This window comes from Ipomoea nil, unplaced genomic scaffold (assembly GCF_001879475.1).
Source record: "Ipomoea nil cultivar Tokyo-kokei standard unplaced genomic scaffold, Asagao_1.1 scaffold1161, whole genome shotgun sequence".
NCBI classification, from domain to species: Eukaryota; Viridiplantae; Streptophyta; class Magnoliopsida; order Solanales; family Convolvulaceae; genus Ipomoea; species Ipomoea nil.
Window position 1 is genome coordinate 326834 of NW_017617589.1, and position 23197 is coordinate 350030.

At 35.3% G+C, this 23197-nt stretch overlaps 1 protein-coding gene and 1 long non-coding RNA gene across 5 annotated transcripts; one reads left to right on the forward strand and one right to left on the reverse strand.

The window, feature by feature from the left end:
* Positions 1-477: 477 nt before the first annotated feature.
* Positions 478-8753, reverse strand: LOC109183734 (protein MEI2-like 4). Of its 4 annotated transcripts, none has more exons than XM_019333794.1 (16): positions 8652-8753; positions 7994-8253; positions 7223-7418; positions 7001-7046; positions 5894-6238; positions 5292-5704; positions 5001-5159; positions 4740-4856; positions 4514-4662; positions 4119-4213; positions 3627-4043; positions 2618-3266; positions 2000-2084; positions 1804-1872; positions 1529-1708; positions 478-1332 (listed from the first exon to the last, which is right to left on the reverse strand). In XM_019333794.1, exons 3-16 carry the CDS (start codon positions 7295-7297, stop codon positions 1186-1188), a joined length of 2946 nt encoding a protein of 981 aa, XP_019189339.1. In that variant the 5' UTR covers positions 7298-7418; positions 7994-8253; positions 8652-8753; the 3' UTR covers positions 478-1185. The 4 variants fall into 4 exon arrangements, with proteins under 4 accessions (XP_019189339.1, XP_019189340.1, XP_019189341.1 ...); XM_019333795.1 differs by having other exon boundaries at positions 478-1148; positions 1179-1332; positions 7994-8753; XM_019333796.1 differs by having other exon boundaries at positions 7223-7405; positions 7994-8753.
* Positions 8754-18800: 10047 nt separating this feature from the next.
* On the forward strand, positions 18801-20679 carry LOC109183743. The gene is made up of 2 exons (XR_002054615.1): positions 18801-18903; positions 20364-20679. It is a non-coding gene; the product is annotated as an uncharacterized LOC109183743 (long non-coding RNA).
* The last annotated feature ends 2518 nt before the right edge of the window (positions 20680-23197 follow it).

Consider the following 23197-nt stretch of genomic DNA (forward strand, 5'->3'; position numbering starts at 1 on the left):
CTATCCTCCACTCCACTTGAAAATAAAAGTATTCACAATATTCACGGGCTTAATTCACTAGTTTAGTAAGCATTACCAAAATGGGTAAATATAAAAAATCAACCGCTACCATCACTGCTGCATGTGCACAAGTCAGATGCCACCGCTACCATCACTGCTGCATGTGCACAAGTCAGATGCCATCACATTACATGCTAATTGGCTAATCAATATATTCCTGACTAATCTGTAATTTTATTTTTTGTTAAAATAATGATGTGAAAGAAATGATAGAGTTAAGATTGGGGACATGCACTTAAATTTGGTTTGCTCTGTTAAAATTTTACCCATAAATTCCTGGTTTAGGGCATTGGCACGCACATTGGTTGTGATTAAATTTTGATAGTTAAAAAAATTGGTTTGCTCTAATTTGACTGCATCGCGTCTATCAAAAAAAGAGTAGCAGCATTTGTAAAGAAAAGAATGATTAGCAGGAGGTTTGAGATTTCAAAGTCCATGTCCATGACAGCATAATCTAAGCAAGGTCAATAACATCTCATCTGATTAACATGCAAATTAATTAATTAATATTAATATAACACTCAAAAAAGAAACGAAAAGAAAAGGTTACAGCCGAGATCTAAGTAAGACTTAGCATAGCTATGCTTTTTTTTTTTTTTTTGTTTTAACATTCAAAAAATGTTCGACATCAAACTTTCACAACAAAATTTTTCTCTTTCTGCCTTGGCAGCAGCATCTCATCTGAAGTAGTGAAAATTTGGTAGAGACAACTCCTTTCTTCACCCATCCGCCAAACTCTTCTTCTCCGATCCTTTTCTCTTTACAAACAATTAGTATTTCCAAAATTTGAAGCTCCAGCAGTCGCTCCACCTAGGGATCTGGCCGCCTGCCGAGGTAGGTAGGTAGGTATTACAGTTACACGGCAGCCCCGCAGAATATGGGGGCCAATGCTCATTGCTTGTCAATTAAAATTCAGCAAAATTCTGAAAAGCAAGGAAGGAAGCCTTCTCTTCCTTTGTTTTCTGTTTTTTTTTTTTTTTTTTTTTTTTTTTTTTTCCAGTGACCACCCTTAATGTACATAAAAGAAAATTTTTGGGTGAAATTAGTCTCATCCCTAGAAGGTTAGTTAGTAGTGCCAATAATGAGCTAGGAAGCAGTCCAGTCCAGTCCAGTCATTTTTTTTTTTTAATTTGAATCCTTGAAGACCTCTCCATGCCAAGATGACTCCCCATTTGATGAACTTAAATGGATTTCATGGTTGTTTTCTTCACCTGTGCTGCCTCGACTCTTGTTGGGTCTTGACCTCACATTTACACCCATGGGGAAGGGCACCTGCCCAGAAACAGAATATATACATATATTAAGCTGTTATCTTCAGTGCAGACATTTCTCGCCTGCCATGCAAGGATCTAAGAACCTCTATAGATGAAGAGGGAACTAGTGCTGTAAAATGGGGAGAGACTAAACACTTTAATGGCCATGAAAAGTTCAAATCCAACAAGTTAAGGTAAAGGATATATAATCATGCCTGATCGCCTGCATTGGGGCCATCAGTATGGAAAAGAATAGGACGGCATCGCTTATCTTCATTCATCAAGCTAGAATTCTGGAAGTGAGCAATAAGGGCAGCTTTTCCCTGGATGCGAGCATATGCAAGTGATGCCACCTTTTCACTGTTGAACTTTTCCCATTTCTTGCCATTAAAAGCCTGTCAGATCAACTCTCTATTAAGTATTAAACACACACATAGCAACAGGATACACAAAGTATCAATTATTTACTGAGGGCAAGAGGGAAGCTTACATGATAAAATGGAACAATGAATGAAGGATCAGTCATATTGATAAATGCGTAGCCGACATTGCATTTGTTCTGAAAAAAATTAATTAATTAAAATAAAAACCCAAATATAAAGTCATGAATCTGCAGCAACAGTAAAGATGCAATATCCATAGTATAACAACCATCTTCCAAAATTAATATAGAATTATAAATATACCTTAAAATCGATGGGCAAATAGATGAAATCATAAGTTCCTTTATGGCGATCATCAATTGCAGCTAAAAGCATTTTTGATGTGTACCTAGTATCACCAACATGAGAAGAAATAGACATGTTACAAGAAACAAATATGGTATGGAAGAAACTCATCCCCATTTATTTACTAAACTTGAGCATTGACAACAATACAAAGACAATTCCCCCCCAAAAAATGTATCATATACTATTAACTTCCACCTAGTAATGATATGAGAAAGAAAGTGAACCCAGGTACTCAATATTGATTAGCAAAACCAATTTGCAATGTCCACAAATCCAAAACCAAGTTCGACAAAAATCATGTCAGGTGTTTCAGAATCTCTATATGCTTGTGCACACAAACATTGCAAGCAACCAGCATAAGAGTCATTTGACCTGAAAACCTGATGCACTAACCAAATATCCTACTTGTATAAAAGTTATGGTTGCGTCTAACCTGGACTTGCCTAGAGGAATCTAACACCACCTTTCCTCTTAAACTAACAATTATATCAGTCTGATGGAATTACTAGTCACACCAGCATCAAGAAAAGAAAGAAATTCAAAAGATCTATAAATAAAGTAATTGTGGCATACTTGTTAGGAATGTTCTTTATCATTAGTGTTGTCCGCTTATCGTCTCCTCGAACAATTCGGTCAATGTCAAGCTCAAACTGCTTCTTGTTGTCCGTCTGATTTGAAGAGCCTTCATTTCTTCGGCTTCTTGTCCTCTCATTTGGAGAATCAATTGAAGTCATCATAGGAATCATTTGACCCCTTGGAGGAAACATCAAACACCTCTGATGAGGAGAGGGTAACCCACCACTCTTTGAAGTGATTGGAGAATCCATACCATTTCCACCAGCCCGAGGAAACATATTATGAGGAAGAAACTCCAAGGGATGGGATGAATTACCAGAAATCTGCACGCTACCAAGAGAACCAGGGTGGAAAACAGAAACTTCAGGAGATTCACCAGTATACCCATGTCTTCTATCCCAAATAGAAGAATTGACAGAAGGAGCTGATCCCACATGGTGGTTGTTTATTGGTAAAAGTGTATTCAGCATGTGATTAGGTGCATCAGAAACAGCATGCAGTTGTTGTGGGCGAGCAGTGCAAACTCCACTGACAAGTGATGGTGAGTTTGGCCACATCATGCCTTGAGGCTGATGACGGGGAGAAGTACTCCATGCATATGAACGTCCAGATGGGGTACAGCTACCATTTCCAGTGGGACCAAAAACTGAGCAAGGTAGCAGAGTATGCATAATTAGAAAATCAGGAAATGCTGAAGACATCGGATTGAGGTTTTCTTTGGGAGACATTCTACAATGTAGCATCTTCTTTACATAAAAAATGGTTTCACTCTTTAGTACTCTCACAAATAAGTGAATAACTAATTAAGGGAGAAGATTAATATTCAAATTAGAAGACTCAAGGAGTAAAGTAGCTACAAAACTCTATCGGTCTATATCATGAATATTATTTATTTTGTCTAGTGTTGCAATTTGAGTCACTGGTTTTATTAATCCACAAACTGTTTAACTGAAATTATGAGAGAACCCAAAATAGAAAATATGGGTCCATGTAATTCTGCACTTACCACCATCATTTAATCCCATTGAATGCCCATTTGAGCCAACTCGACAGAACTGCTGCTTGTCAATCACTTCAGATGGCCAGGCATTTATATTTGTCGCCATGGCACCTGGAGAATTGGAGAGAACTCCATTGCTTAATCCGTCATGATATTCTGGAAGAGAACAAGGGCGGCCATTTGACTTGCCCCTAAACTCAATGTTCATTTGACTCCGTAAGTGGCTGGTCTCACTGAGATTAGATTGTTTACCCACGGATTCCAGCCTGACGAGTGAGGATAAGCTGCTGCTGGGACTCAGTGACATCCCATGGTTCAAGGAATTGTCCAAATATTGAGTAAGGGGAGCTCTACTTGGTGAGTTTGCACCAAACATAGTCCCATTCTCCAAGCTAGAAGGGATTCCACCAAGTGTGCATGGGCCTGGTAAGATTCTACATGAATGTCTGCTCTCTTCAAATAGAAATGAAATTAATAAATGCTTCTGAGAAATAATACCAGGATATGCTGTTGTTAAGCCACTAGGGTAGCCATTCTGTTGCAAATAAAGACCAGACTCATCACATTCCATCTCTGGAGAAAATGGTTGCAACCTGCAAAGATTGCAAACACAAGATAACAATAAAAAGATATCATGGTTGCACTCTCAGAAGTTCCAAATACAAGAATGACAGAAGTACAAATTTTAAAACACAAGACGAATAATTAAAAAGAAAATAAAATAAAACATTAAAAATATTATGTTTCAGTAATTTGCAAGCCTATTCCAGGAACAGAAGTATGGATATTATCTCCTTTAACACCATATTTAATCTCCATTTCTTTAATAACTAGCCACATTGATTAAAAGAAGACAAATGAAATAGGGATTTATGAAAGCTAAAAGAACATACTGTCTAGAACCAGCAGGATGACTTGGTTCAAGCTTAATCTGCTTCCCTGCAATATAGCTACCGTTCAAGGCATGAAGAGCAGCTTCTGCAGCCCTACTATCATAGAACTCTATCAACTTTTGAAGGCTTTTATTCGGAGTCTCACGGATCTATATTGCCCAAAGGAAGATGAATTAGCAATTTTTAATACACCAACAAAATGCAAACATTCAGCATAAAATATCACCTCTTTAATCTCCCCATACACGCAAAAGATACGACGAATTTCATCATTTGACACAGAAGGTTCAAGGTTAAAAACTGCCAGAGTACCCTGGTTGATATCTTTCTCAGGTGGATAGTCCTAACATAGATAAACAAAAAACAACTCAGGCGATGCAGCTCACTACAGATATTACATTAGAAATCAGATCAGCACTCAAAATGACCTTTATGGATGACTACAAAAGTACAGGTGTAAAGGAACAATGAATCCAGTTAAACATACCTTTGGAATTGAAAAATGTATGTCTAGTTTCCTGTGTCTCAATGATTTATTCTGGAGAGCTCTCATTGCATTTAAGGCTGCTCTAATATCATAATAGGAAACCATAACAAAACCACGATGCTTGCACACTGTATATAGAGTGCGAATATCTCCATATTGCTGCTTATTCAAGAATCAAAAATAAAACAAAACCATCAGATTTGTAAACACTTATATATGTGTGTGTGTGTGTGTGGTTGGGGGTTTGGAGGCAAGGGGTTTCAGAGTAACAATTTTTAGGTCATTACCCACCTCAAAAAGAGTTTGCAATTCAGAATCTTCAACATTGCTATTTATATTTCTCACAAAGAGTGTTCTCGATGGATGCTCTCCGAGTGGGTGCTTCCCAGCACTTGAGGCAATAGATCCCCCTAAGAGCATGTCAGAATTTTTTTGTCCAGAAGAGGAACTGTCTTCACCCAAGTCCATCCCTCCAACACTGCTAAACAGGTCCAGATCTTCTCCATCATCTCTGTTGTTGGGTTGAGCAACACAGTCGAGCCCATCAGTCACTCCTGAAAATAAGTCATCATCATCAGGTAGAAGATTTCCGATAGTCTGGGCCTCAAGTTCTTCAAGGGATTCCAAAGGTTCCTCTTCCTGATATTGTGAAGCTGTGGCGCCCATGGAATGTCCATATAGAGAATTGTTTGTTGACAGTTGCACTGCAATAGTAATTACCAGAATGTCAATTATGTTCTCTTCTAATTTAAAGATGAGAAACATAAAGTATTAGTTATTGACTGGAATTGCTTCATATTTGCAAGCAGTGTAGGCGTGTAGCAATTAGCAAGATCAATCACATAAACTACAATAATGAATTGAGCCACTGGAGCTAAGAACGGAAAACTTACATTTTCTACTAAATAACTCTGAAAATGAACTTGAAAAAAGACCATTTTCATGTTGAGCCCCCAGTATATTTATTTTGTCTCTCTCCATTGCATAAGACGTAGATTCTGTACTGAAAATAGATGCTGTGCCTAAGTTGTGATCAAGAGTTCTTGGCAAAGAGTGGCTGGCAGCTCTTTCTGATCCAATTGCTTGCTTTTGTATTGAACAATTTACCTTCCAATCTTTATGTAAATAAGAATTAGGAAGCTCATAACCTTTTGTCATCTGACAACCCATAGGTATCTGGTTCTCAAAAGGCAATGAAGGAACACTTCCTACTCTGAATGTTCTGTCTGTTTTCAGACCTGTGAAAAGGCATTAAATGAAGTTAAAGGCAAGCCTTACGAACCCCAAAGGAGAAACAACTTAAATCTTAGCTCTTGCTTGTGGTCCTGGGGGAAACACTCATGAAAGTTTCTCTTTTAAAATATACTTCATGAAGAATAAACTTTCATAGAACCATGTTAAAACATATAATGAGCCAATTTTCCCAGATCTTACACTGTACTAAATAGCTGCACTAGGACTAGGAAAGCAATAATTTCCATAATATATATCTGGACTCAAAAACTAACTCATTTAACAAATAATGAGAGATTTACAGAAACGTGAAGTACTATGATTGTGTATAAGTGCACTCAAGAAAAGCAGCATTTACTGGCAAACATGCCAAACTTCTTGCTAACTCATGATAAATGACACTGCTTTACATGATCTCTTGAAGGGAGTCTACTTCCTTTATGATCCAGGAAGGTGGATACAGTCCTCTCTCTCTCTCTCTCTCCCCACAGCTCAATAAGATTAGTAAGAAACAGAGTATCTTTAGCTTTTAGATAAAATGTTTCACGGACTTCATATATGACTGTTCCAACTTTACTGAATCAAGCCATAATACCAATCTAATTGGGGTCAACAATACTGATTCCATTTCTCCAATTAGTTCACATGTGCAGGTGTTACAGAAACAAACAATCATGTTAAAAGTTTCTAATGGTTTTAACAAAACAGGACTAGAACTTGTGCAATGATACACTAAAGCAAACCAATCAACACATATTACTACTCACCATTGAAATTATGCAGGCTATTTGACTTCCAATACCCATTCTGGCTCTGTTGAAAAATAAAATCAATTATGAAAGATAACATGAAGGTAAAACTAATAATAGCCACTTTTCAAGTTTGAGGTAGAGATGTCACCCAGAGGTGATGAGTTCTGTTGTGTAGAGTGCATTCACAAATTCACATCAAAGAAATTACTTTACTAATGTAAGAGAAGCAATTTGTACCTCATCATGAAAACGCAAGTCCTCAGAAAAGAAGGACGGAGACAAATCCTGTGGGTCCATCATCTGGGAAGGCATTATGCAATCTGGACTGAAAAAGCACTAGAAAAACTCAACAGAAGACAAATAGCATTCGCTTTCACCAACAATCAAATACACCCAATTGTAGGAAAAATCAGCAATGTCCTGCTTCAAAGAGCTGCAATAAGAATGAAGAAACACAAGAATGAAGTACTGATGAGTTTCATTATTAGCCTTCCAAGTTCTGATCTTATCCAAATTTCAGTTAGAACTTTCAACAAAACTGGTGCACAATCCAATCATATATAGCAAATAAGTGTTCAATAAACAGCCAAATCAGGCTCCTTCAATTCCTTTTATTTTTTGGAAGATTAAAAGAAAAAAAAATTGAACCTTTACGTTTCTCAAAAAAAAATACAACGGACCAAGTGAAAAAATAAAATCTCACCCAAAAAAAAAAAAAAACACGGAAACACCAGAAATTATTCAATTGTACAGATCGAGAAGATGGAAATGGCAGCTGCAGCTACAGCTTCAGCTCAAACTCTTGTTACATATGAGTTCAAGATAAGATTTCGATATGCAGGTTCCCAAAAAAAAAATAAAATAAAATAAAAAATATCCAAGTTCAAACACTGGTGGGTCGAAAACATTAAAACTAAAACTTGGAAATGATGCAACATTCAGCTTAATAGTAGGCACAAGTTTTTTTAGAAAAATAAATAATAAATAAATAAATAATAAAGCACGCACCTTTTAGAGTATGAACATCATTGGTGGGACACAAAATGCGAGAGCAAGTTCCCAGAAACAAAATTCGCAGAGGGAGCAAGGGTCACAACGGCAAAGGAGATTTTATAGGAAAGGAAATGGATGCTTAGAGAGAAAACGAGAATAAATTATGGCAAAAGGCAAGGGAAGGAAGGAAGATTGAAGAAGCGATCTAGGTGAATGTGTTCCGTGCAAGAACCACCAAAGCTTGGATGCCTTCCTCTCTCCGTGCCTCGTTATTTCTACAATGCACGTTAACGGAATGAATTCTCTGAATATATTATCTCCGGTTTCCTCTCGGTATATATGTCCCTTTTACAACAGGCCGGTCTCTTTATTCCTCGGCAAGCGCTCCTCCTCGATCGGAAACTCCCGAGCTCCAGCGAGCGATGGACGGCGGTAATTCCAAGCCCCTCGCTCGCACTTGCTCTCTCCTCCTGCTCTGTTTTGCACAGAGAGGGAAAGAGAGAGGGAGAGACACAGGGAGAGAACGAGGGAGGGAGCAAATAAGCAAATTGGAGATACAATACAAATAGAAAATTCGGAGATCGCTTGGCCGTCGATTATAATTGAAACTGACAGCACCGTACAAAATTGATAAAAAAGGAGAAAATTATGGCGGAGGAGTGTAAAGGAAGACCTGGTCACCAGAAACGCTCCTACGCGAGGATCTCCGATGAGCTAGCTCATCTATCAATCACAGGAGAGAGAAAGAGAGACAGAAGGGCAAAACAAAAGAATTTTTAAAAAATAAAAATAAAATATGGAAAAGAAAGAGAAAGATAATACGCTGGCCGGGCTTTAGACATGACGACGGGCCGGTAGCCGTTAAACACACTAACGGCGTTAAGTCCCATCACTGCGGCGGGATAACGGATACGCTTGCCCCGTTTGTTAGTTTAAGCAACTGTACTTTACGTCTCAAGTACAAATATTTGTACACGAAAATTCTCATGTGTAAATATTGTGTTGTATCTGGTGTGAATATGTAAGTGTACTGATTCTTATCCAAATTTGTAAATTTAGTTGTCAATAGTGTTGATACAAATTATTTTATTTATATAGTTATATCGTTAATCGTATAGAACCCGATATTTGGTGTATATAAATGGAAGTAAATTGTGTAAAAATGCAAATAACAATTTCATATAATGCACCTAAATGCAAATAAAATGTATTAAAAGGGGCAACTAAAATGTATTAAAAGTACAACAAATGATGCACACTGCATCAATATTAAGTGCATCTAACGTTATTATTAGTTGAACCTAAAAACGAAATCATTAATTGAACCAAACATTATCATTAAGTGCATCAATGTGAAAGACGTTATTATTAGATGCATCAATGTTAAAAAGGTAAATTACTTGCACTATTAAGTGAAATTGATTGTACTTTTAAATGATTTACTTGTACTTTTTACTTGCACACTTGCACCAGTTACTTACACTTTTAACACATGTTACTTGCACCAAAGGTTGAGTTATTTACGAAAATGTCACTGCGTCTTTTAAAAAAAAAAATTACATCTAATCCGTTAAATCTGGACATGTGGAAGACTGCGATTGGTTCTCAGTTCTGTCTTGGGCATTCGTTCTCACCTGAGGGCGCCCCTTTGTCCATTGTCTTCTTTTTACACTATCTTGTAATTAATGTCAAAGTTATAATACAATATAATGTAATATATTTATTTACCAAGTATTTTATTAATACCATGAAAAAAACAGTTTGAAGCCAATCATATTAACTACTTGGGGAGGATTTGTTGACAAAACAGTTAAACAGGTATTCAAATAACACAATAAATCGAAGCGTGAAACTACCTCGTAATATCTCTGGATTATATCAAAGTTGTTCATTTTAAAGGTAAATCGTATTTCTTTATTAAGATGATTTAAAATGTATAAATTTTTATTACCTTATCTAATCTTATTCATTAAATAAACTATGAATTTTTCTATCCACAAGAATTCATTCAACAATAATGGTTGAACCAAAAGTACTTCGAGCAGAACACCTAAATGATTGATATGTTTTTATGCTGATAATAATATATAAATGGTAATTAGATCATTAGCTTACTTAGCTACATTTAAAACTCATTATTAAAAATGTTAATGTATGGCAATAGAGCATCATGACACACTTAGCTTGACCCATTGAAAAGATGTTGAGACTACAATAGTGCTGTAATCAATATTGCAAATCCAAAAAAAATGAAGAAATTTCAAAAATAGCCATCATTGCAACATTCATTATTGATCATGTATGTAAAAAATACTTATTGTGCATCATTTAAATACATTATAACTAATATAAATTTATAATTCATTTTATTTTCTAGACTCACTTGTATTAAAGGCAAAATCAGTATCAACCTTGACAACAAAAACACTTGGTATATAGGATGTAGCCACTGTTTAAAAAAGGTTTATACACAAAGTGACAAACTATTTAACTGCATACATTGTGGTGAAAAGACAATAGTGGTACTCCAAGGTTAGTATAAATTCAACAAAAAAAAAAAATTTACAAAAACACACACACACAAAATCAAGTACTAGACGCGTTCGTATTAATTTCAAAAATATGAACTTCAAAATGAATGTGCAAAATGGATGTGGAAATTGTTGATGAAACTAAGCATATTGCGGCATCCGTATTCAAACTACCTCCAGAGTCATTGTTGTTACTATCAAGTAAACAAATTATGAAACTAGAACACGAGGTACTACTAATGAACCTTCTACAAATATAATAAATATTAATATTTTGTTCAATACTTTCACATGAGAATCTACGACACACATTTCAAAACAAATGAAACATGTAGAGGGGAAAACTGCCACTGCCAAATATCAACAGGCGTTTGCAAGATCAAAAGTTCATAGTACAACTAAGATCTCAATCATATACACAACAAGCCAAATCCACAGCTTCGGAGCTTCCTACACCATAATCTCATTGCATGACGTTGCCCTCTATAGTCTATACTACCACCAATAACTCAATTGAACATGACACACTACCAATAAAAAAGAATAGGAAAAGTACTAAAGATTAAGACAATAACAATGCTACCTAAAAGAGAATTAAGAAGACTAAGAGAAATTCAAACCAAAAGTAGTATTTATTTAAGAGTAAAAGACATTTTTGGTCCTAGACTTATAGTGGCACAGACAATTTTAGTCCTCTTTAAAAAAATCAAACAATTTATGGACACTCTTATTGTAACGAGGACAATTTTGGTCCTCCGTCAATATTTCTGTTAGATGTACCGTTTCAGCAGGGATAATTGCGTCTTTTCCAAAACAGATCCATTTTCTCTCTGTTTCTCTCTATTCACGAAAACAACAACAATGGCAGCCACAATACCACCCATCCTCAACCTTCTTCTTCCTTGCCAACAACAAACAAGTTTAATCCACCAACAACCCCCATCTCCTCTTCTCATCCCGTCTCTCTCTCTCGTCTATCCCTCTTCTCAATGGCAAATCGACAGTAGCACAGCTCATCAACAGCTGCAACACCCTACCGGCGACGTCCTTTGGTTTTCCGGCGAAGCGGCGATAGGGTGCGGTAGTGGCGACGAGAGAAGTCCCTCTAGCAGCGACGACGGTCTTCCTCGACGAGCTCCGACCGCCGCCGCCGCTGATTGCCGAGAACAGATCCTCTCCCATGGAGTTCACGGTCAGCTTCAACGTGCGAAAAATCCCAGATCCGAACAGATCTGAGCCTCCGCCGCCGCCACCTCCTCTTTCTCCACCCTCCTCATCCCATCCTCCGCATTTGAAGCAATTAGGGCTCAATTTCAGAAAATCCTTCCAATTACAGGCAAGGTGCACATCAGATCTCTTGATTCGAGAAATGTTCTCATTAAATTTACAGAGGAAGCAGATTGTGTGAAGGTATTAGTGAAAAATAGAGTGGAAATTGAAGGAAAATGGATATCCTTTTAACAAATTCTTTCAAGGTTTAGGATTTCGGGTAGAGTTTTCTAGATGTCTATGGTGTTGATGTCTTAGTAGCATGGTCGGACCCGTGATTGGGGTTCTTGCGGTGATAGCTGTTCTGGGGGCAATAGCGGTTATGATCGGCAGGTTGTGTTCCGGGCGCCGAATCATGGGTTGGTGGTTCACAGCTAACTCATACACTTCCACCATCTCTCAAATGTTTTGTTTTTAGTTTTTTTATGTTCAAATATTGTTCTCTGGGTTGATGTTCGATTTACATGGGCAGAGGAGGATGCCGGAGCAACGCTTCTCTGGTGAAGGAGAAAGAGGTGTATTGTTGAAAAGACACAATTACCCTCGCTCAAACGGACATCTAACGGGAATATTGACGGAGGACTAAAATTGTCCTCGTCACAATAAGAGTGTCCACAAATTGTCTGATTTTTTTAAAGAGGACTAAAATTGTCCGTGTCACTATAAGTCTATGACCAAAAATGTCTTTTACTCTTTATTTAAACTATCGTTTTTAGACTAACGTTTTACATTTTACAAAGTTACAAATATTATTTAAGTGACAATATAATCAATCTCTCCTATATTATATTGCATTCATATACTTCGAATTACCGATTTAAATAAACAAATTCAACATTCAATTACCTATGCATGAACATCTCCATATAATCTTGCATTGATATACTATGAAGTATTTATTTAAAAATAAACATTGGGCATTATCCAATTCGCGCAATGCGCGTGAAAAACTAGTATATATATATATATATATATATATATATATATATATATATATATATATATATATATATATATATATATATATGAACGTAAATTAAAAAAAAAAGTTGTGGCATTATGATAATTTTGCGTATTGTTGAAAGTTTAATGTGCGTATTTTCAAAGTTTATGGTGCGTCATTTTAACACTTAAAGTGCGTCAGTTCTCCTTCTAGAAAACTTAAGGTGCGTAATTGTAAAGCTTAAGGTGCGTCCTAACACTTAAGGTGCGATAGTTCTACACTTAAGGCGCATAAGTTCTACACTTAAGGTGCGTCATTTTAACACTTAAGGTGTGTCATTTTAACACTTAAGGTGCGTCATTTTAACACTTAAGGTGCGTCATTTTAACACTTAAGTTGCGTCACTTTAACACTTAAGGTACGCCACTTTAACATTAATGCGCGTCATTTTAACACTTAGGGGGCGTTTGGTTCAGGTTATATTACATAACCAAGGGAATGTGACATTCTTGAGCCTACATTCCTATGTTTGGTTCATATTCTCTCAGGGAATATGACATTCCCAAAGAATGGAACATTCCCTCCACATAGAATTTTGAAGGGAATGTGATTCCCTTCATTTTCTTAGGTTATGTAAGATAACCTTGGATATTTATAAATTTTGCCATTTTAATTCTAATTATTTAAAGATATATTTTTTATGTTAGCTTATTATTATATATATATATATATATATATATAGGCGAGTTCAGGTGCGGCGGTGTCTTACGGTGCGGCGATCTCTTACGGTGCGGCATCACCAATAGTTCAACAAATATGCACCATCAACGTTAGGAAAATACACCACAAAAAACAGAGTAAACAGAACCCCGCATCACCAAACACACACCATTAGGTGTGAGTAAAAACACCATACACTATTCGGAAATACACCATTGGGGGTGGTGAGTTATATGGTGTATTTTTTTTTAGTCTGTTGTGTATTTTGTGATGTTTTATTGCATTTCACTATGGTGTGTTTTTCTTACACTGTTGGTGTATTCTGGAATTCCGCTGCACCGCCGCACGGGAAGACCCCGCCGCATTTGAACTTTATTATATATATATATATATATATATATATATATATATATATATATATATATATATATATATATATATATATATATATATATATATATATAATTATTTTTGTAATTATATATTTATATTTTTATTACGTTATGTTAGCATATAAAATTATTTTGTTTCTCAAGTTCAAGATCATGTAATTATATATGATACCATTATCTTATTTATTTATTTTAATTTATATATATATATATATATACCTCAATTTTAACCAAACATAGGAATCTAATATTTCCAGTAATCTAATATTCCCAGCAATCTAACATTTCCTAAGGTAATCTAACATTCCGTGAATCAAACGGCCCCTTAATGTGCGTCTTTGTAACAATTAAGATGTGACATTTTAACACTTAGCTTTTGTATTCCCAAGAAGCGCATTTTGTTTTTAAATTTTCATTGATTTGAGCCGTTGATCTAGATTTGATCAACGACGCATATCTCACCCCATGTTTCACTTAGGAGACTCTTCGCACCATATCTTTTCTATATATATATATATATATGTGTGTGTGTGTGTGTGTGTGTGTGTGTGGACATTATAGTAAATTGATCTACATAACCTAAAAATATAATCATTAACCAGAAAAGGTAATAATATATTTCCACAATTTAAACCAAACATATAGAGCTTGTTTGAAAATCATCGGTTAGCAAATTGTGTTAGTTAGCGGTTATCAGATAGCGGATTGTATTAACGGTTTGTAAAAAATGTTTGGTAAAATTAGCTGTTTAGGTTAACGCTTAACATGTAAAATGACCTATAAGGGTATACATCATCACCACCACCACCACCACCACCACCACCACCATCAGGCAGGAATCCAGTGAAGGCTCATTGTGGAGATACAAGAAGAATTATACAGAGATACACTAAGCTTTATCATCAGGATAGTTTTAATTTCTTGGGTTTCGATCTGGATTAGTTTTTAGTGAAACCTAGGTAGAGTTGTGTCGCATGTACTAATGTTTCCAGAATAATGTTTCTCAAGGCATGGAGTTCAGACACCGATGTTGTTGATGGAGGAGAAAGAGAAAACCCGTCATTAAAGCAGGGGAAAAGCAGCATAGCTCCGCCATTAGGTCTTCCAATGTTAGGTCTTGCTGAGAACGGGAATGAAAAGGGGAAGAAGGAAGGAGATCTGAAAAGACGAAATTACCCCCTATCTAACAGGCCATCTAACGGGAATATTGACGGAGGACCAAAATTGTCCTCGTCACAATAATGGTGTCCACAAATTGTCTGATTTTTTTAAAATGACTAAAATTATCTGTGCCACTATAAATATAGGACCAAAAATGTTTTTTACTCTATAATGACATCCAAAGCACTAACATGAACAAAAAAATCAAAACAAAAATTTAAAAGCACTAATCCAAACTTAAAAAATCAAATTACGAATATATAAGATGGAATGATACCCTTTTTAATTAAGGAATGTGGTTCTTAATTTGAAGGGGTAATAAAAAATCCTATAATTGTGTTCTAAAAAGTTATCAATCAAACAATAATTATAATTTTAATTTTTATTCATAGTGTATAAACTCATGAACCAAATGCACCCTAAATGAGGTACGTACTCCATGCATTATCTATCTATCCATCCATCCGTAGATTGATTAAAATAGCGAGGATGAAAGCGTATAGATTGAAGTTTGGTTTGAAGCTAAATCAAAATGACATCCTACCTGCCCCACTACACTTAGATAGATGGATAATGCATGTATGTTTAATGAATTGAACTAGTGTTGACGGATGAACCGAAGCCATCGTAGTGTGTATATATACTGAGAGTAAATGTTTACATTTTGAAGTAAATGATCGAAGTGGTAAACAATAATATAATTTAATTAGTAAATGGTGGAAAGGTGTTAATTATATATATAGTTGCTGGCTCAAGAAAGAAAAATATAAGTCTAAGGGAGAACACGTGAATGGTAATGATGCAGAAGGTTATTTAATTATACAGTCTATGACTATCAGCTTATTATTATTTGGTGATAACATACATATTCCTACCCGGCCTTAGCTTCTCCTGCATGCCTTATGCCTCTATGGCTCTATACCTATAAGATTCTCCTAAATCAATTACTCTGATCTCATTATATATATATCATATTTTGCCAAATTTTGCTAGATAATTATTTGCCAATATATGTTATTATATGTATTCTATTTTTTAATTTCATTTTTCACACGCATTTGTTTCATTATCATAACAACACTAAAGTATTATTTTAATTATACTACAGTTTCATTTAACATTATGCATTATTACATGAGCTCTATTTTTTAGTTTTATTTTTCATACACTAGTTTCATTTTAGCAACACTAAAGTATCATTAACTCTACTACAATTTCATTTAATTTGGCAATCATATTATATCATGGTTCACATAGCGTTGTGTAGTAGTCCATTGTATAACGCACAATTGTAAGATTGCAAGCTAGGTACACAAGATCCCTGCGCGACCTCCATGTCTAGCTTCACAAATTATTCTGTGGATTTGAGACCAAATGTTCACAATTTAATTACCTTTTAAAAATTCACAATTTGTATATTACGAACACATAATGTTAACATATATATAATTGATTACATTGTTTTGTATTCATAAGTTCATTTCAAATACTGCAGTCACACAATATTAACATATTAAGATTTGATGACCATTTATTGTATTCACAAATTCCTTCTACAACTGTTATGTGTTTTGACTTAGAAACACGTACAATTTATATTCTAGAAGTTTGATCACAATTTCAATACTAAAAATACACAATTTATACGTCGTTTAGACAAAGGTCCACCTTGCAAGGTGGACCCTGGTCCATAGTATAATAACTCATCTGCATGGGATGAGCGAATTATTGTGTGGACCATGATCCACATAGTGCTATGTGAACCATAACAAAAAGTACATTATTTGTGTACTGAATGTGTATTATAGCAAATAATATAATTTCAATACTCAAATAATGTACTTTCCCTGAATACAATGTACATTTTTAATATACTAAAAATATATAATTTATGTATTGAATGTACATTGTTTAATAGTATATAGTCCACACAATAATGATTGCTTTGGACATTACCCAACCCTCTCCTTTGGGCCCAACTATCCATCCAACGCAAATTATGCATGGTGCACAAGGTTGCAAAACGACACCATTTACTATGATGGAGTAACGGTGTCATTAGTGGCACCGTTTAACTCCACCAATCAAATAATTTTTTTTTTTTTTTTTTTACAAAAACTCAAATCGACGTGTAATTATGAATATATAGTTATGCAAGTCTGAATATATAGTTATGAAGTTATGGATATATAGTTATGAAGTTATGGATATATAGTTTTGAAATTATGGATGTGTAATTATGCAATTATGGATATGGTTCTCTGTGACCGAACAAACACTTTAAGAATTATGAATATGGAGTTATGTAATTATGAATGTCTAGTTGTGAAATTATGAATATATGGATATGAAATTATGAATGTGTAGTTATTATTTCTGAATGTACTATTGTCAAATTATGAATATATAGTTATGTAATTCTGGACATATAGTTATGTAATTCTGGATATATAGTTATGAAATTGTGGATATATAGTTATGAAATTGTGGATATATAGTTATGAAATTATGGATATATCCTACTGTTTGAATATGAAAGGAAACCGCCTAACACCGTTAACGACAATCCGAACGAAATTTTTTTTTTTTTAAAAAATGAAACGGCGTCGTTTTGCAACTGTGTGCACCATGCACACGGTTGCACAGCATAACGATTGTCCATCCAACTCCTAGGCCCAATCCTTATCTAAGTCCTTAGTGAATCAATTGTTATGCCGTGGAACCATGTCCACCTTGCAAAGTGGGCATGGTTCTATGTTCATAATTACTGAACTCTATGTTTATAATTATAAAACTTTATGTTCATAATTTTTTAATTTCATATTTACAATGATTGAATTCTATATTCACAATTACAGAACTCTATGTTCATAATTACTGAACTCTATATTTATAATTATTGAACTTCATATTCACAATTATTGAACTACATATTCATAATTACAGAACTATATGCTCATAATTATAGAATTCTATGTTCATAATTTTTGAACTCTATATTCACAATTATGACAATTTTAAAACTGTGTCCGCAAGATGGACACGATTCCACAACATAATTTGCCCAAGTGAATCATTGCATAAACCATTGGTCAATCATTGACTGAGCCCTTAATCAATCCTTGCCTGAGCCTCTACTCTGGACCTAACTATCTCCGATCCAAGCCTAATACCCCATTGGCTGCTATTGCCGCCATCACCACAATATTGTCTGCTTGACTGCTTGTCATAATTATTTATATAGAAATGTAAATGTACCTAAATAACTTTTTAAAATAATAGACACAATCCTATGTGAAAATTCAATCTAAAAGGTGATAATTCAAGTAATTCATATAAGTATATTCATACAATTACACCACCACTACCACCACTATTATTATTATTATTATTATTATTATTATTATTTTAAAGTTTAAAATTTACCTGATTTTTAACAATTTAAATTTGTCCACATGTTCTTACTTAAAGATTGGTTTTAATATGATCGAATTGGATTCTCTTTCTCCATATATATATATATATATATATATATATATATATATATATTGAATCCGGTGCATCCCCCTTGCCAGGTGAGCTCGTGAGCCCTTTTTCTGGCCGTTGATTTTTTTAATTCAATGGTTCATATTGAGTTGTTGTTATGCCCAGGTGCTTGATTTGATTGAATATAGGGGTTGTTTTGTACTTTGCCATTGAGTTTAATTATGTTATGCATTTAATGTCGCTGGGGTTTGTGCTTTGGTATTTTTGGTCTCATCATCTTTCATCTCTATCGCTTCGTAGAATAGACAGTCTCCCGCTTCCTTCCATCCTCTGCCTTTTCATCGTCCATTGCACTCTCCCGCTTCCTTCTCAGCGTCCGGTGGTCGAGGAGACTTCGGAGCAACTCGTTGGGTTCCATGGCAGGTATTCGTCTTCGCCCCCTCCCCCCCCCCCCCCCCTTTTTTTAGGTATGTTTGTTTTCATTTTTTGATCGGTTTTGTTCTCGATTGAAGGGGTTGGGGTTGATAATTCTCGGGTGTGTAGTGTTCGTGCTTATTTTATGTGGTTTCTGTGTTTTTTTTTTTTTTTCTGTGGGGTTTTCACCGGGATGTGGGGATTTTGACGGTGGCCGAATTCTGGTAGGTTCATGAGCGGAGGCGTGTGTAGCTACGGGTTAGGGTTTGAGTTCTGATTTATGTTTTTTTTTTTAAATTTTTATTTAAATATTGGGGGTTTTGGTATTTGAGGTTTCTGTAGCACTGTACTTTTTTTTTTTTTTCAAGAATGAGATTTTATTACTGCAAAGAAGTAATTTCTTCCACAAAGTTTCCAAATCTCTAATGCAACTGAATTACTTAGAATGTCTGTTTTTTTTTTTTCCTTGGGAAAAATCTAATCTGCCTCCATCTAAATCAAGTAAATCCACCCTCCTTACCAATTAAGTACAACACATGAGGAAAGATAATATTGTACTTAAATTAGGAGGTTTGGGGTTGTTGCATGTGTGTGTGGGGGGTTGTCCCATTTCCCAGATAGGATTAATTAGTATATTTGATTGTAGTATGCATAATTAGTATTTGGGTGGTTCTGGTCTGTTGTTGATTTGGGTGGGTTTGGCTGGATGTATGTGCGTAGAATTAATCCAGTTGGTGCTTTTGGCTGGCTGTTAGTCTGTATTAACTGGTTTGTGTATTCAGAGGCTGTAGTTTGTGCATATTGCGTATTCAGTCTGATTTGCACATTGTTGGTGGATTCCTGGTTTGTGCATTATTGTGTATATATGTCGTTGGTTTTTATTTTTAATGTAGAGTGTTTTGTCGTCAATAGTTGGTTGCGCTATGGCTTCGGAGTATTTGCTTTGGTAGGTGTATATCAGATAATACCATGGTGTTTTTAGGTCATTGGTATGTGCATGGCTTAGCCATGTTAGTGTGCATTCCCGGTCTATGCGTGTGATGTCTATAGTTTGTGCGTACTATGTCTTCGTTTATTTTCACGTTGTTTGCATTGTGCTGTTTTTCTTTTTGCATATAGAGGTTTTGTGGTTATCAATTTTTGATTTGTTTTAATTTTAATTGTTCTATTGGATTGTGCTTTGTTTATAGGTTAATGTAGTGTGTTATCAACATGTTTTTCTACTAAATAATACCATGGTGTTTTTAGTTCATTGGTATGGGCGTAGCAAAGGCGTGTGAGTGTGCATAGGTAGGCTTTAGTTTGTGCTTATTGCGTGTTCACTCTGTCTATTATGAGCTGCGTTTTTAGCTTCTTCGGTCTGCTTGTGATTGGTTTAATTCTCTTTGTTTTTGGGTGTTATTTTAAGTATGTTTGCATTTTTTAGTGGTTATTATATATTTTAAGTATATTCATTATGCCATTTGCAGGTGATGGTGTTCCTGAGTGCGTTGGTGTAGCTGATCCGGTGGCACCTTTGCCACATCCGGAAACAGTGGGAGTGGCCGAAGAACCCGATCGGCCGGCGACTTTGCCACAACCTGAAGCAGTTGAAGTGTCCCAAGCCCCCGATCACCCGGCGCCGGATGTGGATGGGTCAATGCGTATCTCTACTTCATAGTGTGCTTGGTTTTGAAATGTAATGCTTGGTTTTGTAATGTAGTGCAGTGTGTTATTTAAATGTTCAATATTGTACAAATTGCATATCAATGATTCACCGTAGTAGGTATAGTTTGATTTATGATCCATTCTTGTGTAATTTAGGATGTGTTACCTCTTTAAATTTTTCGTATGCCATAGCTTATTCATAGATTGTTATATCGCTTGTGCATATAGAGAGTTTGGTATATGCATATTGATATGTTTAGTATGTTTTATGTGACTTTATTTTTGTGGTTCTCAATTTTTGACTAGTTTTTATTTTAGTTGTTCTATTGGACTGTGCTTGGGTTATAGGTTAATGCAGTGTGTTATAAACATTTTTTGTATTAAATAATACCACGGTGTTTTTAGTCATTGGTATGTGCGTAGCAAAGGCGTGTGAGTGCATTGAAAGAATTTAGTTAAATAATACCATGGTGTTTTTAGGGTAATTAGTATGTGCGTAGCTGGCGCGTGTTAGTGTGCATTTCTGGTATATGCGTGTGTGTATATAGATTGTGCGTAATACGCTTTCTGGTATGTGCGTGTGTGTATATATATATATATATATATATATATATATATATATATATATAAACACCTGTTACTTTTCTTGTAAATCAAAATTATATATACAAGCAAGTTAAAAAAAAAAAAAAAAACTTCAGAACCACATAATGTGGAAAGACGATTCACACTCATGATTTCATATTCTCCTTAACAATTAATTTCCAGTTAATAATAAACTCAAAATAGAGATTTGCAGTTATATTAATTATATACCTGTTTAGTGTTTAGCTACGGAGCTACCGGCCTGACATTTCAATCACTCGGATCCGGTATTAATATTAACCAAAATATATTTAAATATTATCTTTATCAAATTTTCAATGTTAACAGTTACATAATCAAAGTACGCCGCAGTTCTCACTTGACCTGTTGAAGCACAAAAAGTCGAGTCAACACCACTTCCACTGAAGCTCGATCTCATAACCTCTCATATGGGAGAGTCACTACACGTCATCTAAACACAAGGTGCTTGGCTACTTAATTTCAATTCATTATGTTGATTTGTACCTTGCATAGTTGTAGTGTGGATAATGTTTAATTTGTGTATTATTTTGAAGTGACATTCATTAACCACTGCATGCACAGGATAGCATTAAAACACTAAGGTACTGATGAAGTAGACATGAATCAGCTCAATGGCTTTTTTGTATTTTCATTTTAATTTATTTCTCTCTTTCTGTTAGGCCTGCTGCTAGTACATAAGGGTGGCAATAACTGTTTTCTGTTCACTCGCAATAAACCATTTTCCTGTTCTTCCATTATTATGAACTCTCTGCATAGTCACTGTGATGCGTTCTGAGCTTCTCCATCACAGTACGTCTTAGTTTTATTATATTAAGAATGGTCCAATCTAAATCCTAAAATAAAACAAAAATATACAATAGAAAATAAAGAGATGTGAGGCAATTTTTACGTGCATATGAAAACTGTAAAGGTTAATATGTTTAGGGTGTTTATACGTACATATGTTGCATGAAATGAATTGCTCTACAGCAGCTGCACGCCACCTTCCATCAAGGTCAGAGTCCTCAAATCATCTATAAGCAGTCCCAAATAAATATGGCACCACTTATATGACTTTGCTTCTGTTATATGCAGTGGGTTGGGGTTGATGTGTACATAGCTATATTGCCAGAGCAGTTAGAGCACTGGGTCTAGAATGCGCACGAGAGCCAGGAGAAAATTGAAGGTAGCACACGAGAGAAGCATCGAAGAAGAGTTATAAAACCTGCAGAAAGAAATTTAGCATTAACAACAGAGAAAAAAAGGAAGCATATATAGAAGAAATTAGGAATTTAAAATTTGACTTTAATTTGAATTGGATCAATGCTTACCTGTATTCCAAGTAGGATAATAAGAAGAATATATATAATTACACATGGCAATCCAATCCAGGGTTATCAAGGCGTCGCCTAGGTGTCTGGGCGGTCACAGCCTTGCGCCTAGTCCGCTCGCCTCGCCTAAGTGCAAAATACAACCCAAAACCCCACAAAACATCAATCGTTATATCCTACACCACGGCGCACATAGCACTGTGCGCCGCGCGCCTCCTAAAACGACGTTGTTTTGGGATAGTGTTGGGAGGCGCGGTAGGAAGTTGCTGAGATTATGTGTATTTGTTCACAACGTTATGTGTATTTGTTCACAACGTTATGTGTATTGGTTCATACAGTTATGTGTATTTTTTATACAATTATGTACATCCGAATCAGAAAATTTGTGTGTATTATGTTAAGAGTTGATGTGTATTATGTTAAAAGTTTATGTTTATTATGTATTATATTAGATTATGTGTATTATCTTTTAAAAAGAGTATGTATATTTTGTTATATAATTATGTACATTCATGTATAACATTATGTGTATTCTAGTATAACATTATGTACATTATTGAACAGCGGGTTTTTTTTAAAGAAAAAACTACTGTCATTCACTAGGGCGGGAAATTTCAAAAAAAAAAATAAAAATTAAAACGACGTCGTTTTGCATCTGGGCGCATAGTGCAACGCGCGCCGTGGTGTAGGATATAAATTGCCACAAAACATACATGGGC

Coding starts and splice junctions, on each gene's coding strand:
- LOC109183734 (XM_019333794.1), bottom strand. CDS start 7,297: ATGCCTTCCCAGATGATGGACCCACAGGATTTGTCTCCGTCCTTCTTT. Junction 6,239..7,000: donor TAGCCTGCATAATTTCAATG/GTGAGTAGTAAT, acceptor GCCTTTTCACAG/GTCTGAAAACAGACAGAACA. Junction 4,214..4,513: donor CATCCTGCTGGTTCTAGACA/GTATGTTCTTTT, acceptor CAATCTTTGCAG/GTTGCAACCATTTTCTCCAG.